The sequence below is a fragment of the Mustela lutreola genome, chromosome 5 (genome assembly GCF_030435805.1).
Source record: "Mustela lutreola isolate mMusLut2 chromosome 5, mMusLut2.pri, whole genome shotgun sequence".
Taxonomy (NCBI): domain Eukaryota; kingdom Metazoa; phylum Chordata; class Mammalia; order Carnivora; family Mustelidae; genus Mustela; species Mustela lutreola.
Window position 1 is genome coordinate 29,199,056 of NC_081294.1, and position 18,884 is coordinate 29,217,939.

At 33.1% G+C, this 18,884-nt stretch overlaps 1 protein-coding gene across 2 annotated transcripts in view; it reads left to right on the forward strand.

Moving 5' to 3' along the window:
• The window catches only part of NIPBL (NIPBL cohesin loading factor), a 210,159-nt gene that overhangs the window by 103,994 nt on the left and 87,281 nt on the right, over nucleotides 1–18,884 (forward strand). For both annotated transcript variants that reach the window (XM_059173815.1, XM_059173813.1), the window contains exons 7-10: nucleotides 1,575–1,735; nucleotides 3,065–3,161; nucleotides 8,208–8,834; nucleotides 14,879–16,501. In XM_059173815.1, coding sequence (XP_059029798.1) covers nucleotides 1,575–1,735; nucleotides 3,065–3,161; nucleotides 8,208–8,834; nucleotides 14,879–16,501 — 2,508 coding nt within the window. The remainder of the gene's footprint in view (nucleotides 1–1,574; nucleotides 1,736–3,064; nucleotides 3,162–8,207; nucleotides 8,835–14,878; nucleotides 16,502–18,884) is intronic.

Below are 18,884 nucleotides of genomic sequence, written 5' to 3' on the forward strand. Positions count from 1 at the left end.
ATGATCTGATTAGAGATGTGAATCAAAATTAAAATGAAATAAAATTTTATATTAACTCTATTAGTAAACATTTTTTAGTTGTGTGATACCTTAGTATCAACAAATGTGCAGGGAAATTTGAACTTCCTACATTCTTCATAGGGATATAAATTGGTACAATCTTTTTAGAGAGTATTTTGACAATATCATAATTCAAAATGTATATGCATCCTTTAGTAGTTCAGATTCTCTCTCCCTTAAGAAAAGGGAAGAAGATAAAACATACCCAGTTTTATCTGTAAGTTCTACCATGTGCTGAGACAATTAGTTATCCATATGGAAAAAAGTAAAATTGAATTCCTGTCTCAACTACACAGAAAGATAAGCTGGATTAAAGACCTAAGTGTGACAAAAACAAAACTGAAAATTTTTAAAAAGAAAATGTAGAAGACTGTCTTCTTATGACTTGTGTTAAGGAGGAAATCTGAGTGGCTAGTAGACCAGGAAAAGATGTGTGGCTTCACTATTAATCAAGGAAATGTAACAGTTAAAGTGACAATCAGACACTTTCCCCTTCTCAGGTTGGCAAGGATATAAAGCAGTAAGATCTCTGATATACTGCCAGTGGAGTACAAATGGACATAAGTAATTTGGAAAGCTATTTGTTAATATTTAGTAAGGTTTAAAAATGGACATATCCAGGGGTACCTTGGTGGCTCAGTCAGTTAAGAGTCTGCCTTCAGCTCGGGTCATGATCTCAGGGTCCTGGGATTGAGCCCCAAGTTAGTCTCCCACCTCACTGGGGAGCCTGCTTCTCCTCCTCTCTCTCCCTCTGCTGCTCCTGGTGCTTGTGCTCTCTCACTCTCTATGTCAAATAAATAAATAAAATCTTCTAAAAAAAAAAATTAAAATGGGCGTATCCAGCAGTTTCACTCCTAGACACAGTTGTAAAAAAGTCATGTATAAGAATACAATACAGGTACATATATACATGTACAAGAATATGCATTGTTTATGACAGCAGAAATACTGAAGCAATTAAAACATTGAATGTAAGAATGGAATATTCATTTTTTATGTAATATTTACATTATGCAGCAGAATAGATCTGTTTACTTAAAATATGTGAATTTAATACTACATATAAAAATGGATAAAAAGCAAGTTAGAGAAGGATATATACATACATATAGTATACCATTTATATAAAGTTATATGTGAAACAGTGCTCTGAATTATTTAGGAAGATACTCATTTATAGTAAAGGCATAAAGATATTCATAGAGTAAACTGTGAATTCAGTATGGTGGTTACTTTTTTATGAAGTAAGGGGAAGGGAACAGAGGATAGGAATATGCATGTATATGAATATGATGCTCTCCATAAAGCATCAACCTTATCTGATGTTTTCTTTTCAAAAATGGATCGGAATGATGTGTTACAGTGTTAAGATTTGATCAAGCATTAGAGAGTACGTGAGTGCTCAATATATTATTTTTTCTTTAATTTCTGTATGCTTAAATATTTTGTGAACAATCATTATTTTAACAGTTTATTTTTATAAAGCCTTTTGTTTTTATTCTTATTAATTTCAGCATCAGTATCAAGTCCCATTGTTGCAGGTGGTTTGAGAAACATACATGATAATAAAGTTTCTGGCCCGTTGTCTGGCAATTCAGCTAATCATCATGCTGATAATCCTAGACATGGCTCAAGTGACGACTACCTACACATGGTGCACAGGCTAAGTAGTGACGTATGTAATATATTAGTTGTCATTGAGGTAATAAAATAGTGCTAATATTTGTTTCATAACCTATTTTGTGTTTTTGGGGGGGTTTGCTTTTGGGTGGGGGGGATTTACCTGGTCTTTATTTGGCACTTAGTATATTGGCACTTATGTATTCTTGAGGCTTAATCCCTCAAAGTGCAAGTAACATATCTATCTAAGGGTTTCACAGAACAGGATTTTTAAAAATTATTTTTATTAATGTGTTATTATTTGCCCCAGGGGCACACGTATGTGAATCCTCAGGCTTACACACTTCACAGCACTCACCATATCACATACCCTCCCCAATGTCCATAATGCAACCACCTTCTCCAAACCACCCTGCCACCAGCAACCCTCAGTTTGTTTTGTGAGATTAAGAGTCTCTTATGTTTTGTCTCCCTCCCAATCCCAACTCGTTTCATAACCTATTTTGATTCCATGGTTTAAATGGTATCTACTGTATTTCAAGGGTGATACCAGGTCTGAGAATCTAGCAATGAACAATGTGGTTCCTATGTTCACAGAGCTTAGTCTCTAGTGAGGTTGGTAAACTGGCCAGTAGTTCGACCTACAACTAAGAATGGCTTTTACATTTTTAAACAACAACAAAGAACAGTATGTGACAGAAATTATATGTGGCTCACAAAGCCTAAAATATTTATTGTCTGTCCCTTTACAGAAGAAGTTTGCCAGTCCTTGGCTGTAGACATGTAGACATTTTGGTTCTTAATGAAATACAGTTTCATTTTTAAATACCTGTTCACACAAAAATGTTCCTTTAAATAATGAACCTTTATATATTAATACATAGTTCTTCTTACCTCTAAGACTTGCACATAACTTTATTCCCTGAAATTTAAGGTTGCTTTGATGTTTTAAGATAGTCCATATACTGGAATTGGTTTTGTGGTATTATCAGATAAGTTATATGTTATAGGTTTGGTGGTATTATCAGATAAGTTATATGTATATAATGATAACAAAGATGACCGTGCACTCTGCCCTCTAGACGTTTATAGTCTGGTAGGGTGTTCACAGCTCCTTATGTAGAAAATAGTTTAAAAAAAAAATGGAGCATAGTAGTAATACCAGTTTTCTTATTCATTGCCATGCATAGGCTGTTGATTCTTTTGGATACAGTTTCAATTCTTCTACGATTTTCCATGAAGAAAACAGGAAAGTGCAGAAGAATTATGCTTTTGAATACCAACACTTTACTTGTCAGTAGTTTATGTCTTTTATTGGTCTGTTTAAGATTTCTCTAAAGCCTCTCCTATCATTTGGGGTATAAATTTTATACTCTGTTCTTAGGATGGAGATTCTTCAACAATGAGGAATGCTGCATCTTTTCCCTTGAGGTCTCCACAACCAGTATGCTCCCCTGCTGGAAGTGATGGAACTCCTAAAGGTATTATTGTAACTAAAATTTTCATCATCATTTCATACACACACATATATATATATAGATAGATAGATAGATAGATAGATATATAGATATATTTTTTTTAATTGGGGTGGCAGAGAGAGAATCTTAGCAGGCTCTGCGCCCAGTGTGGAGCCCAACACAGGGCTCAGTCTCACAACATTGAGATTGTGACCTGAACTGAAATCAAAATTCGGGCACTTAATCAACTAAGCCCTACAGCACCCTAGCATTTCCTATTTCAGGTTGAGTGAAGAACTCAAACTTCTTAGTTGCAGATACTGAAAACTATTCTTTATTGTTTTTCATTTATTAAGGAAAGAAACAAACCTATAGTTATCCCTGTAAACTATTGATAGTGTTTTCAGATATATATACAGTATTGTTGTCACTGATAAATCCAATGGTCTTTTCAAACAGCAGCCTACTTATCCTCTCTTAAACATTTGAAATTATTGATCTGCTTTCCCCATCATCCACCTTCCTGAAAAAAACTTTTTTCATATCAAGTCCATTGGTTTTCCTCATACTTCTTTCATTTTTGTTTTTTTTTTCACTAGCTCTTCTATATCTTCTCTCATTCCTCAAGATTTCTGTTGTTAAACTTTTAATCTCGCATTGTACCTTTCTCCTTCGCTCTTTCACTTTCAGTTTTGGTAATAGCATTGATTACTTTTGTGAACAGGATTGCCAAATCAATGTCTTTGGCTCCAGCCCTGTGTCCCAAGTTGTAATTTTTGGTTCAATTTCTTCATGTCTAGCTGGTATTTCAGATTCATTTTCAAGATTGTTCCCCCAGTTCTTTTTTTGCCATTCCAATTTAGTTTAATGACTTTATAGTCCTGAGCCATTGTTAAGTTGTCACTAATCTCCGGTGCCTGGCTGGCTCAGTTGGTTGAGCAACTGCCTTCAGCCCAGGTCATGATCCTGGAGTCCCCTGATTGAGTCCCACCGGCATCCAGCTCCCTGGCTCAGCAAGGGGTCTGCTTCTCCTCTGACCTTACCCCTCATACTTGCCCTCTCTTATTCTCTGTCAAATAAATAAATAAAATCTTTTTTAAAAAAGGGAGAGAGGGGGGAAAAAAGTTGTCTTTCACCTCTCATGTAGCCACTTGTCAAAATCAAGCCCATTCTATTTTACCTCTCTAAATCTCTTAGATTTAGAAAAAATCTAAAATAGATTTAGAAAAAAATCTAAAGATAAAAAATCCTATCTTTTCAAGTTCTAAGTTAAATGGGTGATCTTCCGTGGATCCTTCTCCCATAATCTTCTTAAACCATTCATTAGTTTACATTTTTTCTAATAACTTATGCTGTCTTACGGACATGAATTTTATCTTTAATTTTCCAAAGAACCTTGTGTGGACTTTGGTGTATACTAGACTCATAAAATTTTGAATTTAAGTCCAAGTTTGGTCTTTTATTAGAAGTACTTAAAATTAAAGTATGATAATTTGAATTACCAGAGTTACTGGAAGAGAATATTGTATTCCATGTTAAAGAATTAACTTTGTAATTAATTGCGATATAGCTAATAATAAATTTTCTCTATTCCTGAGAATTTCTAATTATAGCCTTCTAAATCATGGACTGGTGTGCCTCTTATTATAGAGATTTTTTTTTTTCACAGATTGTCTCTAATCAAAGAGTTGGAACACATTCTTCCTGGGGTGAAAGTTGAACTTTTAAGAGCCATTCTTATTCTAGAATTCTATGAATTTTCAGGATAAAAATAACTCAGCTTGTAAAAGAGAGAGCAACTTTCAGAATAACTCTATTTTAGGGTAGGCATCAAAGTTAGGTACATATCTCACAAGTATTGTCAGGGTGAGAAATTATTCAGACTGCCAGGGAAGAGTAACAGTGGGATAGCTGGTTGATCTAGATAATCAGCCTATTTTTCCACTAACTCTTGAGAATGGGTGGATGGATGGATGGTTGGTTGGATAACTTTAGATAGAAAGAAAAAACTTGAGAACAACTTCTTGAACACATTATTCATCAGAAACCTCTACTACTGTTCATGAGGTTGTTTTCCAACTAGTTTTTTTTTTTTTTTTTAATTTTTTATTTTTTATAAACATATATTTTTTATATACATATATTTTTATCCCCAGGTCTGTGAATCACCAGGTTTACACACTTCACAGCACTCACCAAATCACATACCCTCCCCAATGTCCATAATCCCACCCCCTTCTCCCCAACCCCCTCCCCCCGGCAACCCTCAGTTTGTTTTGTGAGATTAAGAGTCACTTATGGTTTGTCTCCCTCCCAATCCCATCTTGTTTCATTTATTCTTCTACCCACTTAAGCCTCCATGTTGCATCACCACTTCCTCATATCAGGGAGATCATATGATAGTTGTCTTTCTCTGCTTGACTTATTTCGCTAAGCATGATACGCTCTAGTTCCATCCACGTTGTTGCAAATGGCAAGATTTCATTTCTTTTGATGGCTGCATAGTATTCCATTGTGTATATATACCACATCTTCTTGATCCATTCATCTGTTGATGGACATCTAGGTTCTTTCCATAGTTTGGCTATTGTGGACATTGCTGCTATAAACATTCGGGTGCATGTGTCCCTTTGGATCACTACATTTGTATCTTTAGGGTAAATACCCAATAGTGCAATTGCTGGGTCATAGGGCAGTTCTATTTTCAACATTTTGAGGAACCTCCATGCTGTTTTCCAGAGTGGCTGCACCAGCTTGCATTCCCACCAACAGTGTAGGAGGGTTCCCCTTTCTCCGCATCCTCGCCAGCATCTGTCATTTCCTGACTTGTTGATTTTAGCCATTCTGACTGGTGTGAGGTGATATCTCATTGTGGTTTTGATTTGTATTTCCCTGATGCCGAGTGATATGGAGCACTTTTTCATGTGTCTGTTCGCCATCTGGATGTCTTCTTTGCAGAAATGTCTGTTCATGTCTTCTGCCCATTTCTTGATTGGATTATTTGTTCTTTGGGTGTTGAGTTTGCTAAGTTCTTTATAGATTCTGGACACTAGTCCTTTATCTGATATGTCGTTTGCAAATATCTTCTCCCATTCTGTCAGTTGTCTTTTGATTTTGTTAACTGTTTCCTTTGCTGTGCAAAAGCTTTTGATCTTGATGAAATCCCAGTAGTTCATTTTTTCCCTTGCTTCCCTTGCCTTTTGCGTTGTTCCTAGGAAGATGTTGCTGCGGCAGAGGTCGAAGAGGTTGCTGCCCGTGTTCTCCTCAAGGCCAACTAGTTTTTAAATGCATTGTCAGTCTAATTTGATTTTTTGGTAAACTCCTGGAATTTTAAGTCTGTTCTAAAATATATATGATTTGTCACAAAAATTTTAAATACAAAGGCAATATGGTGTATTCTAATTCAGATGTTAGAAAAATCTGGGTTTAAATTTTTCAGTTTGCTAGCTATATAACCTTGGGCAGGTTTCTAAACCTCGGTAAGCTTCATGTTTCTTTCTGCACAACAGTAATGATAATACAAATCAAGGTTCTTGTAAATTATTTAAGTGACTTGATATGCAAAGCACCTTGCACAAGCTCTGACAAAATAGATTGTCCAAAAATGTCCTTATCATTTCTTTTAACTTCCCATATAAGCTGTCTAAGAACACTATCTGTTGACATAACTTCAAACTAACATTTCTAGTAAATTGCTTCAGCTACGTCTGGGTGGCTTAGTCAGTTAAGCATCTGCTTTCAGCTCAGGTCATGATACCAGGGTCCTTGTTCAGTGGGGAACCTGCTTCTCCCTCTGCCTGTTGCTCCCCTGCTTGTGCTCTTGCTCGCTCTCTCCCTCTGACAAATAAATCAAATCTTAAAAAAAAAAAAAAAAGAATTGCGTCAGTTGCTTCTTTTGCATGTTTTATCTAATATGTTCTCTAAAAAAGTTATTTTTCTGTATCACACTTCAAATATATTAACATTGCTGATTGAAAAGGGCAGATTTACATATCATGGAAAAATTTTATGTATGCACGCACACACTCACATATATATGACCTTAATTTAAGTCTAGGTTTAAGTTCTTTCTATAAAGCACTTTCATCCTGACTGATTTTTATAATATCCTATGGGTTTTTAAACATTTTGCCTCTCTGCCTGCTTGTGATCTCTGTCTGTCAAATAAATAAAATATTAAAAAAAAGGGGGGGTGCCTGGGTGGCTCAGTGGGTTAAACATTTTATAGTCTAACAATAAGAAATGTAATAGTTATATTTCTGAAGCATAGCAATGCATTTTTCCTCATTTAACAGCTTGTTATCTAGGAGAATTTTTCCATTTGATTAGCTTATTTTTACCACTTCTTTGTATCATATAGCATTTTTTAAATTAATGGGTTCTGGGCTGAAGATATTTTATTGAGCCTTGATATTTGCTGGACATGCATATTTTTCTAATAAAAGGAGGATTAGCAGGCTGAAGAGAGTATGTGAATGATGTTAAGTGGAGGGAGAAAGAACACCACATAAAGGTATAAATCAGTATTTAACCACCACTTTGTAAAATTAGTGAAGATTCTAAAAATTGTAACTGTTGCCACTTTCTTTTTCTTATACCAGTAAATATTCATTTGAGTGTAGTTTCTGGCATTAATTTGCTATTTTTTAAGTTGACAGACTTATTCTTACTTTAGTCTTGTCAGTTTTCCTAGATAATAAGTGAAAAAAATAGAGAGTATTTGCTCGAAATATTTGTGTTGTATCATCTTTAGAAACAATGAACTCTTTTGCTGTTTTCAAGCTAAATATATTTTATAGGGACAGAAATAGAAATAACATAATACTGATTTGGAAGATGGAATATTCATACTTAAATTTAAACCTGGATTCTCAATGAGCAAACTAAAAGATTATGGGGGACAAGTCTTTAGACTTTCTTTTTGTATTTTGTAAATAAGGTGCTGAGATTAGATAATTTCCTAATTTTTTTCTTGCATTACGATGTTGTCATTTATTTAATATTTCTAGCACAGTGTAAGAAAATGTAAAACTAGTACAGTTGTTCATTCCTGTTAAATTGCTTTTCTAGGATCAAGACCACCTTTAATCCTTCAGTCTCAGCCTCTACCTTGTTCATCACCTCGAGATGTTCCACCAGACATCTTGCTAGATTCTCCAGAAAGAAAACAAAAGAAGCAAAAGAAAATGAAATTAGGCAAGGATGAAAAAGACCAGAGTGAGAAAGCTGCAATGTATGATATCATTAGTTCTCCATCCAAGGACTCTACTAAACTTACATTAAGACTTTCTCGTGTAAGGTCTTCAGACATGGACCAGCAAGAGGATATGCTTTCTGGTATGGAAAATAGCAATGTTTCAGAAAATGATATTCCTTTTAATGTGCAGTACCCAGGACAGACTTCAAAAACACCCATTACTCCACAGGATGTAAACCGCCCACTAAATGCTGCTCAGTGTTTGTCGCAGCAAGAACAAACAGCATTCCTTCCAGCAAATCAAGTGCCTGTTTTACAACAGAACACTTCAATTGCTACAAAACAGCCTCAGACTTCTGTGGTACAGAATCAGCAACAGGTATCACAACAGGGACCTATATATGATGAAGTGGAATTGGATGCATTAGCTGAAATTGAACGAATAGAGAGAGAATCAGCTATTGAAAGGGAGCGCTTTTCAAAAGAAGTTCAAGACAAAGGTAAACTAACCTCATTACTACCACTTCCACATATTTACTCTGGGCAAATATGTAATTATAATGTGAAAAAGTTTTTTTTTTTTAGTTACTCTCTTTTTCCCATTATTTTTCCATTATATCTTATAATGCATTATGTCTTTCAGGTGTATTTTTATTACTAATGCTTATACCTCAGAAGTTAAAATCTTGCTTTCATTTTTTATTTGAAACAGTTATCTGAGATTTGATAATTCTGTATCACAGGTCTATCGCCTATTATGTATCAAATGATATTATCTGTGCTTGTCACTAAAATGAACGTTAGTGTTTCTATCACATGTATTTTCCATTAGTTGTGTTAGTACAGTTTTGCATCTTCACTTTTTTTTCCTGTCAAAATAAGGGTAACTGATACAGAATTATTTTGAATAGTACGTTTAAGAAAAGTTTATTCAGTTAGATTTTTCACTTTGTTCCCAATCCCGCCATCTCCTAGTAATACAGTTTAGGTTTGGTTTTTTGTTTTGTTTTGGTTTGTTTTAGTAAAAAAATTTTTGGAAAGAATTTTAAATTAATATTAAATAGCAATCTTTAAAGATCAAGGATCCTTTTTTTTTTTTTTGGTGATTAGAGTTAAGTATCCCTTTTTTATTTGAGTAGTGTATTAGGATGGAGTGTCACACCTTCTATGAATTCATGGGCTTCTTCTGTGCTCTATAAAAAATTATAATCAGATGAAAGTAACTCCCTAAAATTATTGATTATTTGGTGAATATTATGTACAAAACTCTTGAAAATCTTGACAGCCTGATGAATCAGTGATTGAAATTAGTAATGTAATTTATGGATTTGATGTCTTTACAGATTTATATACACATTTGAGTACCCAAACCAAAGCATACTTTCTGCTTTAATTTTATAGTTAAATATTCCAGATTGATACATAGTTCTGATACTTTCTTTTTGGTAATTATAAAACAAAACTTTGTAAAGTTGGTTAGAACCCTCTATATATGGTCTTGTTCATTATGTGACAGGATCATTTCTAGATTAATTGTGTTTCTAGGTTAAGAAGTATGTTGAAGATTTGTATTATGTTTCCTATCATGATAGATCTTTTTAACATTACTGAAAAAACATTATTTAGTAATTGTTGTATGATGATGTTTGCTAAGTGCTTAGATCATAGGTTGGTGCAAATAGTCTTTATTTTCTGGAATTTTTTTTTAACTACAAAACTATTGATGTTAAGAATGATACACAGTAAGGCTTCAAGAAAAAAAAAAAGAATGATACATAGTGTTCTTATTTGGTTTAGTAATGTGGGGTTCAGGAAATAATAACTATATGGGTTCCAAAATGTATCTCCTTCTCTAATCTCTTATAAAAGTATATGCATGTCAAATGAAGAGAGCAGTATTATTTAACATCTCTTGGTGGTATTAATCCCAAATTCCTGAATCCTATGACAGTTTTGTAAGAAACATAAAATTGTAATTTCTTGACTGAGAAATATTAGTTGCCTTGAGAACTGAATTTTTGCATGACATTTTAATCTGTGTTTTGGAAATTTTGTTCTCAAAAAGGGGCTTAATTTTGTAAATGCTTTTTTTAATAGTTGGTAGGACAAAAACAGGATATGGTGAACTTTTCTTTTCTTTTTACTTTCCTGAAGTTTTATTGTATCATATTTGTTGAAGCCGAATTTTTACTTTTAAAGGTTGAAAGAAAATAAAGGTAGTAAATGAAATTAATTATATAATAGCAAACTTATTTTAGGCTACTTTTTTAGGGGAAATAAAACAAATTTAGCAAACAGCATACTTTTCTTTCAGAAACTTGTAGTATATATTTTACTTTTAACTATCTCTTCAGTTTTCTCTGTAATGTATGATAATGTGGCTCTACAAAGGTTAATTGAAAAGTTGAGAGCAGAATTGACTTAAAATTTTGAATTCTCTAAGTTGACTTACAGAGGTATCTGGTACTATAAGGATTAAAGGAATAAATATTCATTGGAACTACCTGATTTTTAGTTTGATTTAGATGATTTAGTATGTGTATTTTCCCAAATTCTTAATGCTGATTTTGCAGACCTCATATTAGTACTCATTTCTAACTTGTTTGCTGAAAGCTATGCTCCCATTATTTTGTGGCTTTATTTGAATACCTTTGGAATTTAGGTGCCACTTAACACTTGTGATTGGAAACTTCTCATTTTGTATTCAGTTTCTGCACCATGTGATGGGATAGTGTTTTATATTATAAGCAATTATATTAAGATTTTGGAACGATTAAAGGTCTGGTATATTGCTCTAAGACCCTAGGTGAGGTCATAAATAAAAGCAACACTTTCTGAAGTGGTTGTTTTATAGTCAGCCCTTGCAAATTGAAATAGTTCCTTGAAATGAATTTATTACTAGTTAACCACTGCACTTTAGGACTAAATTATGAAATTGACATTTACTGCATTCTAAGGTATGGCCCTGAGAACTTTTTTATAATTATTGGCAACTATTGGTCGTGGTAAGGAACAAAAAAAGACTACTTGTTTTACTAAGAGTTCTTTTATAGGATCTGAGCTTGTTTCGTATTATATTTGTTTTGAGAGAAGCTTCCTTTCAATAGACCAGAAATGAAAAAAATTATGCCTTATAAATAAAATTAGAAAGTTTAACAAACATAGTTGTTTAATCATTATGCAGCTTAAGAAAAGGGATAGAATACTCTTAAGAAGTATATTACTTAGGTTATGGCAGAATGTAACATAACCTCTATTCCACACATAGAGGACACTTTTCGGGCAGCTAGGTAATTATGTCCCTTGGCCTGTTCTCCCTTCTTTGGGTAGTTTCATATACACTGGTATTTAAATCTCTGTAACCTGATATTTTATTATATTCTTAAAGGACCTTTTTGCTCAACCTTTGCTCATATTTTCAGTGTCTAATTACATAAATTAATTTTAAAAGGCTGTTCATTTTTGCTTCTGGGTTGACCTATCATAGACATTAATATCTTCTCCATGTGCTGAAAATTCCTGCTTTCTTTTGTCGAAGAGGGGGTTTCTTTGTTCATCTTTGCCTATTTCATCTTTTCTTAAGGTCCACTTTCCATGTTAGTAAGTATGAGGAATGGCCTAGACTAGCTACTAATGTCTTTTATAATGTTATGATATTCTTAAACTATAACCCTTATAAAAAGTAAATTACCTACTGTCATTTGGAATAAGAGACTAGATGGAAATAGGATAGTTAACCACTTAGTTTATACTGCAGTTTAGGGGTAGGATGTTTTCATTTTTCATAATTGGCTACTATGTGTATAATTGTGTTGTTTTAAGTGTTTTCAGTTATCACTGGTAAATTTAAGCAAGTGATATAGTTTTTTTTCTCACCAGAATAATGAAGTTCAGAATTTCTTTAACAGCTGGATCTTATTTTCGTATCAGCATCTAGATGACAAGTATTGTTGGTTTTGAAACTGTGGTATCTTTTTGTATGCATTTTCTTCAGGACAATATGCACTCTGATAGCTAAACTTATGGCACCCGGTGCTGAAAAGGGCTTAACGATAATCAGTGTCCCAAATATTGAAATTATTCTTTATAGAGATGGCTTTCCATCATTAGGTGAAGGTTATGATGTAATGAAGACTGATAACAAAAGTGGATAGACAAAAGTGACGTGCAGATTCAGAACCACTTTACAGGAATAAGTTCATGGTGGAACTGAATCAGATCAAGTGAATCAGACCTGCGTGCTCTTAACATATTCAAGAATCCTTGCAGCAATAATGGAATTTTTCCCGGTTTTACAGAAGAGGTGACGTACTTTTCAATAGTTGAAAAATTAAAACTTTGTATTTAGCAATATATTGTGCATAACAGAAAAAAATTATAAAATCTTTCCTAATTTTAATATATTACTCATGTGCAAATGCTTTCATACATTTTTATTACAAATAATCATTGCATCATAGTGGAAGATAACTAAATCAAACATAACATTTCCTTTGAAATTAAACTATGTTAAATTTCCATTTTAATGATAAACGATAATTTGAAATGAGGTTAATTATCTGTAAATTCCTAACTATTTTGTAATCCTTTAAATTTAGCCTTCAAGATATTTTGATGTTACTGTTCAGAAGAAAGACTGATTGCTCATATTAATAAAAGGATGAGCCACAGATTTCTTAAGAGAAATCTTTGAGATGCCGGAGATTTGTGATGTCATTATGGTTCTTAAGTACACTTAGGTTACCAATTTAATGACTTTCACAAGCATGTTTCGTTGAAAAATACAAAAATCTTCAACTAGATTATACTCTTTCGATTTCTACATTCTTGTCCTAAAGGTTTAAAGACATAAGGTGATAAAACATCCCATTTATGAGGTAATAATTATTTGGTGTGCCCTATGACAAGATGTAAAGATTATTTTATGTGGCAGAACATTACAGAATAAAACTGAGACAAATTTAATATTCTGAGTGCTTTCTTAAATATTAAGGCAGAAAGTTTCATGTAAGTTTTGGCAGGGTAGTTTTAACTAGGGAAAATGGTTAGATGTTAAGATACTTTATTATCATGTAGTTATTTTACAAATGGAACATATATGACAGTAGACTTGACTTTTGAAAAACTAAGAAGCAGAATGACTTACTTCTACAAAAAATTACTAGCAAATATTTGAGTTAAATTTTAGTAAAATATTTTACTAGATTTTAAGCTGGAATGGACTGCTGCTTCTCACTCTGAAAAGAAAATGATGCAACTTTGGTGTATAAAAGCAACATTACCATTAAGGTCTTTTGTTTGTTTGTTTAATTCCTAACTTGGTTTTCAGCAATAAGAGGTTATTTTTTAGTGGTCATTTTGACTTTTAACCTTCTTTTCCTTAAATTATATTCTATCACATTAATGACTATCATAAGGGTATCTAGAAGTTCACTATAAAAATTATAGAAAATGACCTTTAAAACAAAGCCAGGCAATTCAGAAGTAAGTATTAAAGCAGACAGAACCTTAAGGTGCTATAATATAACTATTCCCAAAAACTAACTAGAGATTCGGTTTGTAGAAAATGACCTAGCAGCCTCTTGAGTCAAGTGGAATCATGCACAGAAATACATAACTTAAAAATACCTTGACATTTTATTGTGGTGGTAGATTTGTGTTTCTGTGTATTTTTGTCTTTACATTTTAGAATACCATAAATTATTTCTTACTGAGACCAATTTATAGATCCCTAGAACTTTACATTGAAGAACCAAAACATTTTCTTAAGTGGAGGTTGCCTTTAAGACAGGATTTATCTAAAAAGTCCTTATATGCGTCTCATTTTTATATTTATGTTAATGTTCCCTTATTTTAAATATACTTCTAATATGTGTTAGCTTTTAAATTCCATTTGTGCTGTTGACACCTTGAAGGATTTGAATCCTGGATCAAAGGTTAATGACAAACTATTAAACTGTCTTTTTTCCCCCCTTGTTCTCCTCATTTACCTTTTTTTCAGTGGCATCACTTCTGCTTTCTTTTGGGTTTTATTCCTTTTCATACTAGTTTTACATGTTGTAAAAGCTTATGTTTCCTGAATAGTATGGTAGCAGATATGGGGCACTTAGTTTTTGGTTAATGGTTAAATGATCTTAAATGAGAACATGTAATTTGTAACTGGTTGCCTTATTCTTATGTAAAGAATCTGGTTTATCCTTTACATATACAAACATAAATATATTTTTGTATTTAAGGTATTATAAGTTCTATTTATTTTCTATTTGGGCTTACATTTATATAATCAAGAGATATGCTGTTAAATTCTTGTTACTATAGTTACTAATATTTATTGAGGTACAGCAAGCATGAGTATTTCCTTAAACCTTGGTTTAAAAGTATTCTGTGATTCATGCCTGCTATTTTATACATGCATATTGACATTTGAATTCACCACATTTCAAAAAACATTGTGATTTAAAGAAATATCAAAGTCCATATGGCTTTTAGTAAGATAAGAATATATGTCTATTACTGATACTGAATATTTATCTTTAAATTTCAGATAAGCCTTTGAAAAAAAGAAAACAAGATTCTTACCCACAGGAGGCTGGGGGTGCTACAGGAGGTAATAGACCAGCTTCTCAGGAGACGGGTTCTACGGGAAATGGGTCAAGGCCAGCATTAATGGTTAGCATTGATCTTCATCAGGCAGGAAGAGTGGACTCTCAGGCTTCTATAACTCAGGATTCAGACTCCATAAAAAAGCCTGAAGAAATCAAACAGTGTAATGATGCACCTATTTCTGTTCTTCAGGAAGATATTATTGGAAATCTTAAAGCTACACCAGAAAACCATCCTGAGACTCCTAAAAAAAAGTCTGATTCTGAGCTTTCAAAGAGTGATATGAAGCAAAATGAAAGACTGGCAGAATCTAAACCAAATGAAAACAGATTGGTGGAGACAAAATCAAGTGAAAGTAAGTTAGAAACTAAAACTGAGACTCAAACAGAAGAACCTAAACAGAATGAGAGCAGAACAACTGAATCCAAACAAAATGAGAGCACCACGGCTGAACCTAAACAGAATGAAAACAGACTGTCTGACATAAAACCAAATGACAACAAACAAAATAATGGCAGATCAGAAACAACAAAGTCAAGACCTGAAACCCCAAAGCAGAAGGGTGAAAGTCGACCTGAAACTCCAAAACAAAAGAGTGATGGGCGTCCTGAAACCCCAAAACAGAAGGGTGATGGACGACCTGAAACTCCAAAGCAGAAAGGTGAGGGCCGACCTGAAACTCCAAAGCAAAAAAATGAAGGTCGGCCTGAAACACCAAAACATAGGCATGAAAATAGGAGGGATTCTGGAAAGCCATCAACAGAGAAAAAACCTGAAGTGTCTAAACATAAACAGGATATTAAATCTGATTCACCTCGGTTAAAATCAGAACGAGCTGAAGCCTTAAAGCAGAGACCTGATGGGCGATCTATTTCTGAGTCATTAAGACGTGACCATGATAGTAAACAAAAATCAGATGACCGGAATGAATCAGAGCGACATCGCGGGGATCAGTCGAGAGTTCGAAGGCCAGAAACATTGAGATCCTCTAATAGAAATGAACATGGCGTTAAATCTGATGGTTCAAAACCTGATAAACTAGAAAGAAAACATAGACATGAATCAGGGGACTCAAGGGAAAGACCATCTTCTGGGGAGCAAAAATCAAGGCCTGACAGTCCTCGTGTTAAACAAGGTGATTCTAATAAATCAAGACCTGATAAACCCGGTTTTAAATCACCAAATAGTAAAGATGACAAAAGGACAGAGGGTAATAAGACTAAAGTAGACAGTAATAAAGCGCACCCTGACAATAAGGCCGAATTTCCAAGTTATTTGTTGGGGGGCAGGTCTGGTGCATTGAAAAATTTTGTCATTCCAAAAATCAAGAGGGATAAAGATGGTAATATTACTCAGGAGACAAAGAAAATGGAAATGAAAGGAGAACAGAAAGACAAAGTAGAAAAAATGGGACTAGTTGAAGATCTGAATAAAGGAGCTAAGCCTGTAGTTGTCCTGCAAAAACTGTCTTTGGATGATGTTCAGAAACTTATTAAAGATAGAGAAGATAAATCACGAAGTTCCCTTAAACCTATCAAGAATAAACCATCAAAGTCAAACAAAGGTAAGAATACTTATACTGAAGTCATTTTTATTCTAATGAGTTTTTGTTTAAGTTATAGGGTTAATAAGGATTTAAAAAATGGAAATTTACAAAGATTGAAACACTGCTATAGGAAAATTTAACATTTATATAAAACAATAATGAATTATTTTCAGTAATATAGATAAAAAGTTGTTGCTGAAAATTCTTTGTCTTCCACCCCTAGTTGCACAATTCACTGTAGTCATGATTTTTACTTTGGTACGCAGATAAGATCTTTGGTTGATTAGTTATTTCAGGTATTTTTGAAAGTTGTTTATTAATCAAATGAGTGGTTAGAATGAATATATGTAACAACTTTGTTGAAAGTTAGACTAAAGAGGTGTCCCAGTCTACAAGGAGGTAGTAAATTGAATTTTAATTTCTAACATGTCAGTAAAGCTAAATGGTGTACAAAAATCAGTGTTATAAGCTCTTAAGACTATTGGGTCTTACATTATTTTCTTACATACCTATCTCTGAGTTAATTATTGATACATAGTTTAAATTTATATAATTTAGAAAGTTATAGAAAGGTTATTTCCCTTCTTGTGGGATAGGTGGTCAGTTATAGATATTTTATTTAAAAAATACAAAGCTTTGCCCTTTGGTCTTAAGGAATAGTATTCACCTCTTAAATCAGGTTAAGTCATTAGTGGGGTTTGAGGATGATTTTTTTGTTTTGTTTATTGTATAGTTGCTGAGTTAAATTCTGTGGCTATTTGAGTAGTAGTATTTCCAGGAAAAAGTCTGAAGTGTTAAATACAGTTGCAGTCTGTGCACAAAATACAGTTTTGTGTTCCTTTACATACTACTTTAAAAATATCTAAGACATACATAATTTGATGGTATGTGGCAAGACGTATCTAGTCCATGCAGTATAAATACATGAAGATACTGATTTCAAGGCAATAGAGGTGAAAGTATGATTTTTAAGTTCTCATTCTGTGAGAGATTCATTAAGAACTTAGGTTTATATTTACTTATTAAATATATGAAACTCTTGAATTGTGCTATTCCGTGGAATAGTCACTAGCCTCTTTAGCTATTTAAATGGAAATTAATTTAAATAAAATTAAGAATTCATGTCCTCAATAGCCACATGTGGCAAGTGGCTTCCTTATTAAAACAGAGAACATTTGCATCATCACAAAAAGTTGTATTGCATGGTATCTATAGTGTTTTAGGAAATCCAGAAGATGTAATGATTATTATTATTTTTGTAAAATGTTATGTCTTGTCTACCAAAAAAAGGTCAATGAAAACATAGTGTCATTATGAAGAACTGTATTCAAAGAAGTGACTTGTCATAATCTTTTTTATTATTACTTGGTTATCAAATGTTTGCTTTTTTACTTTTTTGGTTTTATTTTTTAAAAATTAAAAAAATTGTCTATCACTAATACTCGTACTTCTTTAGTGAAGCTTTCAGATCTTAAATTGTAGCAGTCAGACTTAACAAAAAATTAAGACTTCAGCTTTAACTAATAGTCTTTACTATTTAACTTGAATGCATCTCTTTGGAATCACTTGTGTACATAAAAGAAGTTAATAGAATGTAGTGGCCAGTGCTAGAATTGTTTTCTTTTAGATATTGTTTTTAAAACTTTCACTGAAACTTTGGGAGTGGCTTATATACAGTATAAACTAGAGAGTATAGGTATACAATTTTAGAAGAGTCAGATGGAAAGATGGAAAGTGGTACCCTTTTGTCCCTTGATCTGGACCATCTTTTTCTCCTCTTCCTTCTGTCAGCTTACGCTAGCCTTGCTTTCTAAGCTCTGTCCTAACAAAGAATCTTTACAACTGAACATCAAGAAATCAGTATAGCTCCTAATATAGTACTCCTAATAGTAATTGCTATACTCTTTCCCATGTTTTTCTGATTGTCTATGGATATAAACTTTTTAATACTTATCCTTGTTTCTCCTAAATGTACTTTTAACACAAATGTATATACTTGATATGTTCATGTTAGTAAGTAGGCTATCTGGGTGTGTCTCTCTGTTAGAGTAGTGTGTGTGTAGTGTGTGTGTGGGTGTGTACATGTGCAGGTACGTATATATACACACATGTATTATTACTAGATCTGCAGTTACAATTAAGTGGACATTTTCATCAAAAATATTACTTTAATGCTTAGATTTACTTCAAGACTCCATGTAGATAATCATTTGGCTTTATTTATACCTTAGAATTCCTATCGGTTATTTTTTAATGTACTAATTTTGGTTTTGTTTTAGGTCTCTGCTACTAAGTTAGCAATAGCAGAGTTACATAATAGTAAGTTTTTTAAATTACAAGCATGGGAAGCACAGTTGTAGATTATTGGCCCTTTATAAAATACACATTACTTGGGATTTTC